General features: G+C 34.2%; 1 protein-coding gene across 10 annotated transcripts in view; it reads left to right on the forward strand.

Annotated features, from left to right (window-relative positions):
- The window catches only part of LOC106090991 (serine/threonine-protein phosphatase 2A 56 kDa regulatory subunit gamma isoform), a 57,305-nt gene extending 48,296 nt beyond the window's left edge, over window positions 1-9,009 (forward strand). For 6 of the 10 annotated variants that reach the window (XM_013257371.2, XM_059363939.1, XM_059363936.1 and 3 more), the window contains one exon: window positions 2,362-5,580. In XM_013257371.2, coding sequence (XP_013112825.2) covers window positions 2,362-2,502 — 141 coding nt within the window. In that variant the 3' untranslated portion in view covers window positions 2,503-5,580. The other 4 variants (XM_013257369.2, XM_013257367.2, XM_059363934.1 and 1 more) reach the window with 4 other exon arrangements.

The raw sequence follows: 9,009 nt of genomic DNA on the forward strand, positions 1-9,009 counted from the left end.
CCACGAAACCGACATATTTTCGTCAATATATGGCAACATTGTGTCGGTTATAATCTTTGTTTACTGGAATTGCTTTCATTACAACATACATTTTATGCAAAGATCCAACACCACGTGATGACATAGCACCCAAATCATGATAAATCCTCCTCCGTGCTTGAGGGTAGCTCGAGTTTACCTTGGATTGTACTCAGTGCACTTTGGGTGGCGAACGTATTTATTTTTTTACCACCAGGGTAGACTCCGAAAAAATACCCTTTTCCATTCCACAGTATCGTCTGGCGGACTTTTTCCGGGATATTCTTCCACACAATCCTGGGCCAATTCTCGCATCCGTTATTGAGCGAGTATCTGTTCAAAGATTAATTCCGTTCCGAAAGTACAAATTGGATCATGGCTTACGATCGTTATTTGTCAAAAAGTTATCGATTTCGGGGAAGAAAAAATCGACTGCCGAGCATATTTTGCCATCACAAAGGTCAATGAAGCAAATTGTGGTTGTTAAAAAGTTATTACTAGTAAAAAATAAATTACTATATAAAAATAAAAACGAGTTTTAAACAATATGCCATTGCTTTTTAAAGATATGTTATTGGTTTTACACAATAAATTGTTGTTTATGTGAAAGAGGACTAAAAAATGTGTGGCTTACGTCGCCTCTAACATAGTCAATGGTGCTTCTTTGATGTTTTTTCGGGTAGGCACAAGAAGAATAACAGCTAAAGTACAATATACAATTGGATAATAAGCTATTCCTGGAAAAAATATCCTGATGCATTAAATTTAGTGGTAAAGTGACATCTCTATTCGAAGTTTCGAACTGAATTTAATGGATAACGGATGCTATAATCCAAAAAATGCGTAACCCGATCGTAATAACTTGATTGCGGATGCCAGAATTATGCCCTTGACTCCCAAAAAGTCGTTTTAAAGTGCCTTCTGATGGTTTATTTTCATTTTCAACAAAAACTGCAACCCGTACCTAGTTTGTTGTATGAGATTTTTTTTGACTCGCGGACTATCAGCATGTCTTCCTGGACTGTTGTTATTTCACTTCTCTATTAAGATCCCGCATCTTGATAAATTTGTACTACTGTTTTTCTTGTACTGGCACCACAAGATTTGTTTCTGCCCATTGTTAATTAAGAAATTAAAACGCCAAGCACTACAAAAGGAATAGCCGTAGTGTCCACTTCTGAAATCAGGAAAAACATACAAACCTTATGTATAAAGCTGACAAGTAAAAAAAAATCACTGTCCCTAATTTTGTGACGATGGCCTTTTTAACTTTTTAAATAAACCACATGCGTATAGCAAAGTAACGGTAAATTCAGTGTGGCTAATGACTTAAATTAAATTACGCAAAAGGAAATAATGAAAATGTAGAAAATGCAAATGACCTAAGCAGCATGCCATTGAGAGCAGAATTCTGCTTGCGACATGTCTAGAAACTGTCATTTATATATATTACAATGCAAAAAAAGCACCGTCCCTAATTTTGTCACAATGGCCTTTTTCACTTTTTAAAGAAACCACATTCGTATAACAAATTATACGATGGCCTTTTTCACTTCTTAAAGAAACCACATGCTTATAGCAAAGTAACGGTAAATTCAGTGTGGCCAATGACGCCAATTAAATTACGCAAAAGGAAATAATGGATATTTAGAAAATGCAAACGACCTAAACAGCATGCCATTGAGACCAGAATTCTGCTTGCGACATATTGTTAAAAGCTCTCATTTATCTATATCACAAATTCCACCAACCGGTCTAGATGCTAACTTCAAATTCTTTATCTATATATAATTTTTCTATGATATATCCTCATGAGAGGCATGTCATCTGATGTACAATTGGAAATCTGATGTGCAAGTGCACTTGAAATTGTATATTACTTCAGTGTTTTCTTTTCATCATTATTTTTTGCTTAACCAGTATGAAAAAAGCTTTTTTAATTCATTAATGTTTACCCAAAACTTTTCTTATTTCTCCATCTTATAAATCATTTACTACTGACTCACTTTCTACTAAGACTATTCCTTATTGCACCTAATCTTTTGCATATTTCTTTTTGTTTTAGCGTTTTGTAGCTTTGCAAGAGTAGTAAATACTCATACTTGTGACTATTTAACTATTTTCACCAATAAAAAAACCCCTTAAAAAAAACTATTATTTTTATATGTTATAAAAAAAAACTAACACAAGGCTTTGTACTAAAACGCTTTATATACATACATATATACTTACATAATATTGGTATAGTGGCTATGGCTTTATTGAGCTTTAATGTTTTCTTGATTACAATACTAATTCTATAAATGTATATTGATATGGGGTGTAAAATACTCCGATTCTCAGAAATCGCCACGTAATATGGATAAACCATTGCTTAGACGAAAATCAGATTTGCCCGCTGATAGCGGAACTGTTCATGCACTTATTGAGCACAAAAGGCCAGATGAATATTTAAAAACTCCTCCAGATGGAAATGCCTGTTAAATTATATCAAAAAAAAATTAAATTATGCATGTCTAAAACATGATCAACAACTAGACAAGACGAGGGCTGCATTGAGACATGAAAATGTTTCAATTTACACCAAATACAAAATAAGAAAACAAAAACATTTTTAGCAGCAGCACAACGCAGGCGTTAAAAGAAGACACACAAGACAAGTTGTATAATTAAGCCAAAACAACCATATAAAAAGCAGCAATATATAAATATAAAAAAAAAACTTTTGTATAAGCCATGCACTTTTAACACAAAAATACACAGAAAAAAACACAGTTTGCTTTAATCATGAAATTACAAAGATCTTCAAACCTCTTTTAGTCGAGACTGCGTATTACCAATTGTTATCATAGACAAATGAATGTTAACCTAGGGCTCCTACTTCAGCATAATTATTTATAAAAGTTTTAGGTTGATAAAGCCTTTGTTAATTGCGCCATCATATATGAACGTCTGCTCAATTGATGTTTTCCCCCCATATATTAGAGCTTTTTGGAAAAGTTTCTAAAGGGTCCCTACATTTTTTTGTCCATGATATTTTTTTCAATTAATAATAAAATTATTATTTTTTAATTAAAGAAATATACTTTACCTTGGAACGTATTAGGTAAATTTCAACAGTTTTTTGAAAATTAAAAATATACCTAATTTCCAAGCAAATTGACATGGTTTTTTTTCTTAATTTCTTTTTTTAAACTCCTATATTTCTAAACATTTTTTTCATTTGAATTACATTTTTTTCATTAACAAAATTGTTTTTAATTAGTTTTTCAACTTTAAAGAATTGTCCAATTGAAAATCTATTTGTAAGAGGTTTTTTTCTGTGTATGTGTATACACTTAAATAAGTTTTGTTTTGAATTATATCCATTTATCTAGTTTATGTATACCTTATAAAACAATAATATGCACGTGTTGCTAAAGAAAGCTTAAATATACAGCCCATCTTTAGCTTTTATCAATATACCAGTTCTAAAACGATTTTATTATATATTTCTCATAATTTTTTACTAAGTACAGTGGTTAAGAATTGAAGTTCATTGTAAAAAATTTCATAACTTCCGTTCGGTTGGTAATGTTTTAGCGCAGAGAAATCGCTGAACTTACAGAGCATAGGTGGGTAATACTATATAGAAAATAGGTACCAAGAGGATGTATACAATGCTACATTGTGTGAAGATGAGAGGGACTTTGGTAGATGCGGTAGATGTCTAAACAAACAATTTGATAGCCCACACTGGAAAACAAAAGGTTTGAAAGAATGAAGATAATCCAGGCGGGTTATAGACAAAGAAGATGTGCTATAGTTTTTGGAGCCACAGGGCCTTGGGCAACCGCACCCTTTAGCTTTAGCCCTACAAATACGGGTACTGGGCCCAATTCTCTTTCTATGAAAACATGAAATGAAAAAATATTCTCCTTTTCATAAGAAAACATTCTGACAAAATGTCTTCGTTTTTGCATTTAAGCCTAGTATTGACTTTGATTTTTCGCTCGAAAAGCTGTCAAAACACATCATAAAAAAAATGGTGACGAAGAAAATACGAACACATTCCGCAGAAGTGATGCTGAGTTCATTGAGCAGTATACAAGCGACATATCGCTGCGCAGATACAAATTTCGCTTCAATTATATCAAATGTAATTAAATGCCCACGAATTGGGTCCAAGAAACTCTGTTTCATCATAGTTGCTCTTGTTGTGTGGCTTTGTTGGATTTTTGTTTGTGTAATGTCGTCCAATAGAATGGAGCACATTTCACCAGTTTTCGTGTGAATGAAGTTAGTACTAGGCTTTACTCAAAACAAGAAACAGATATGCTATGAAATCGTTAAAAAAATACTCATTTTGTGTTTTCATAGAAAGAGAAGTGGGCCCCTGATAAAGGGTGGGGCACAATAAGTGATTCCGTAGAAAATACCCATTCCATTGGTGAAACCATTCCATTCCATTGGTGAAACCATTCCATTCCATTGGTGAAACATTTCTAATCATCTGGTTTTCATCACACCACGTTGCCTGGGACCCAGCACACCTTGACAAGATGGGATTATATCTCCGGCACTGTTTAACCTCTACCGCTCTCGTATTTCACATCCTCCAAACGGCATTTAAATCGTATCGTATGCCGACTATTGCACGATCATGGCTTCGGGCTTCATCTTTGATGACATCAGGGTGAGGTTTAACCACGATCTTATTGATCTTGAAGATATTCGCCACCAAATTTTTAGCCACACTGTTCATTCGATCAGAGTTGAATGTGACCTCATTCCATAAGGAGTTGAATGTGACAGTCGAAGGCGTTAGAATTCCGACCAGCAAATGCCTCAAAATACTGGATATCACATTTGACAGTCTTTATAAATCTTCCGCAAATGCCACTTCAATTTGTGACAAGCAATTTGCCGGTCAATGCAGCGACGATGTGGACTCACCATCTTGGCGACAAGCAGTAAAATAACATTCAGATCTGTCAGAATGCCGCTGACGCTAAATACTGCGACGGAGTGTCTTCTCAGTTCTTATGTGGACCACTCCCAACAGAAGACTAAGATTCTTTCACATGGCATATCTACACGCTGCCTAAGTAGTATCTAATTGGTTGCTATCGCAGAGACCATCCAAATCACCATCTAATCACAGGCTAAGCTTCAAAGGTCAGAGACATGGTTGGATCTCTGACCACGCTTTGTTGTTGTTGTCGTAATCACATTTGTATGTGGAGCTGACGATCCTCTTTCAGTTCCATATACTTGGTTAACGTTATAACCATTGATTATTTAAAGCAAGAATAACTCCCTTGTCAAAGTATCATAGGCACTCAAGAGTCGGTGCCGCGCGGTCTCTTACTAAGATTCTTCACTCGATATCGTTGATTATACGCAACTGCAATTGTAGAATCTCCGGGAACACCACACAAATCGGAGCTCATAGTTCCGAGCCATGGTAGCTGTTTACAGTTTCCAAGTAAACGGTATCACTATCGATAGTTTCATTTTTGAGTTAGTATCGTTAGTTTTCAACAACAATATTTTTTTTTTAATTTTCCCTTTTTTGATAATAATTAACTAAAAATTCCATAATTCATAAGCCAAACGTTAGTTTTTTAATGGAAAACCTTCAAAATTAAGTCAAAATAAGAAAAAAAGGAGAATTTTTTACTATTTTTATTCATTTTGTGGCATCCGTCACAACTTTAATTTGAATCGGACAGCATTTATTGATATGTGAAAAGTTTGCCCATATTCCTTAATGTAATGTTTATTATCAGTGCCCTTTAATCTCCCAATTATGCTAAGAAGTCACACCATATCCATGGCTGAATTGTTTTAAAGGTTGTCTCATTTGTACAACAACATAAAAATCATATGGCGAAATCGCTATCTCGTCATCAAGCTGATCGACATTTTGTGAACAAAAACAAAAAAATTTGTGTGCGCGTGTGTGTATAGAAGATAACAACAAAGAGAATGCATACAAAAATATGACATCTTAACACCGTCAAATCTGGCCGACTGTAAACAGCCGTTCGCTTGAGTTCACCTTTTTAAATCAGCCTTGCATCATATCCAAAGTCATATACGATTGAATAACAGCTGTGAACATACAGTGTATAGTGCCGGGCCCAAGCACCCAACCTATGCTACATATCGAGTTACGATTAAAGTAGACCACATCCAAAACCATTCAGACTCCGCTCAACATTGCTTGTGTCCAGGGATGCCAACTTAGTGCTTTTCGCGCTAGATTTGGTCAATTAAACCGCGAAAAGTTACCATCTTGTGCCAAACGAAAAAAGCGAAAATTAGTATGAATTTTCCCACAAACATTCCACTAAAGGCTCTTTTACAATGCATGTAGTTGTCTTGTGACCTGTCAAATTAGCACATGTTGAGTTGTACATGTCGTGTGATACCAACGATACTAATTTTCCACAGAACATGTTTTCTGAGGATCCAACCGTGATTTGAACCTCGATGTTCTGAAGGGTCAACTAAATCAAGAGCTGGACGATTAAAATAAAAACATTCGATGGCGTTCCGGCATTTTTTTTTGTTAGTTCGTTAATTCGTAGTGATTTTCGTAGTTGTTTTACTAGTTCCAAGAACAATCCTAATATTGAGGTACAATATCAACTTGTTTCGTTAGAATTATACACCCATTTGCAAAAATATTCAAAAAAAGAAGTTCCTTAGTTATACTCTTTTTTATACCCTCCACCATAGGATGGGGATATACTAAGTTCATCATTCTGTTTGTAACTCCTCGAAATATTCGTCTAAGACCCCATAAAGTATATATATTCTTGATCGACATGACATTTTATGTCGTTCTAGCCATGTCCGTCCGTCTGTCTGTCGAAAGCACGCTAACTTTCGAAGGAGTAAAGCTAGCCGTTTAAAATTTTGAACAAATACTTTTTATTAGTGTAGGTTGGTTGGGTTTGTAAATGGGCTATATCGGTTCATGTTTTGATTTAGGGCGCAATTCTTATCCAATTTGGCTGAAATTTGGCATGAAGTGTTTCGGTATGAGTGCTAACAACTGTACTAAGTATATTTCAAATTGGTTTATAACCTAATATAGCTGCCAAATAAACCGATCTGGGATTATCCGATTATTATCCGATTTGGCTGAAATTTTGTACAACGGTTTCTCTCATGCCTTTCAACATACGTGTCAAATATGGTTTGCATCGGTCTATAGCGTGAACCAGCACAACAGAAATACCGGGAAAAGAACTCGATAAATTTGGTACATGGTGGAGGGTATATAAGATTTGGCCCGGCCAAACTTAGCACGCTTTTATTTGTTTACACTAAATTTTACTCTTTTTTACCTTTTTTGTTGGTAAAATGTTGGCATCACTGCTAGTGCCACATGTTAGTCAAACATTTTTACTGCTTTATTTCATTGCTCTAAAATTAAGGGAGCTTTGACAAGATAATTCCATCTAACTCTATCACAACTTTGTGTAGACGCTGGGCACTTATGTAAAATCTAGACTGAAGCTGAAGAATCCGGATATACCGGGAATAGAGTATCGACCAAGGTCCTCAACCTATCGCTGAGCACTCTTATACTTCACCATGTCTAGAAATTAGACAAAGTGATTCCGCTACTAAATCATGGAAAAGACTCAGGCATGGGAATCGTACAGATCGATTACCTTCTCTCATCAGCACTTGAGGCATTAACCCTCCCGAGCCTTGTTTAAGAATTTCCATTAGCTAAGCATCAGGGCCAACTTTGCGCAGAGGTTAGCATGCCCGCCTTTGACTCTGAACGCCAAGAACATCGTACAAAATTTTCAGCAGTGTTTATCCCCTCCTAGTGCTGGTGACATTTGTAAGGTAATTAGCCCGCCGTTTGGACTCGACAATATCATTTAGCCTAAACTTGAATCGAACAGCATTTGCTGATATGAGAAAAGTATCTACGCTGTTTCTTAATCGAAGGCCCATGGGCAAATTATTTGCATTTGTAAAATCATCTGCTATAGCAGATGTGATGTAATTTTAACCAATGGTTTTCAATTCTGCAACACACTGTATACAAGATTACTTATACTCATATCTTGGCGAATTTTATAAACATAAACTCTCCAATATGAAAAAAAATAAAGTTAAGTAAAGTTTAGAAAAAATTCAATTGTTTGGATGGTTGTAGAGTTTTGGAAAATATTGTGGTTTATTTTTTTTTTCCTTATTCCCCACTATTCTTGTATGTCCTAGCAAGACGAATGTGTCTACAGCATGAACTTAAATTTAGCTATTTTTTTGCATGAAACAAAACATATTTTTTTTTATAAATGTTTAATAAAGGATATCAATATTTGGTACGAACACCGTTTGAGAGCACGGCAAAAATACATTAATCAAACACCAATTATCCATGCGATGCAAACTGCAATAAATAATGCTACCATTAATATATGATTTTTCTCTTTTCCCATTACAGTGAAACAGTATAGGAGTAAAGATACATATTTTATTAATATACACATAATAATAATAATAAAAATAATTAAAAAAAAAATATTGTAAGAGTTATTTTATTAGCTATGGAAATAGTTAATTTATTTGTTAAAGTGTAAACCGTAATTACTATTATTAACTACTATTATCAATATCACACACAAAAAATATGTATTGTACAATGTAGAACACTTTGCGCGTGTATTTTACATACTACATATTAATAAAAAGGATAAGGATTGTTGTTTGTGTGGAGGAAACAAATGAGAAGAAATGTATATGAATCTGCAAAGTAGATAACAACAATAACAACAACAACAAACAAAGAAACAATATTAATAACTAAGCTAAAAGCAACTGAAATAAAGAAAAACAAAAGCTACAACAAATATTTATATATATACACACACACAAATACATCAACAAAAATCATACAAAAAAACCTAAAAAAGAAAAAACTTAAAAAAATAATATAATTAATTGAAATAATATATTAAATATGTATATCAATGC

The sequence above is a fragment of the Stomoxys calcitrans genome, chromosome 2 (assembly GCF_963082655.1).
Source record: "Stomoxys calcitrans chromosome 2, idStoCalc2.1, whole genome shotgun sequence".
Lineage (NCBI taxonomy): Eukaryota > Metazoa > Arthropoda > Insecta > Diptera > Muscidae > Stomoxys > Stomoxys calcitrans.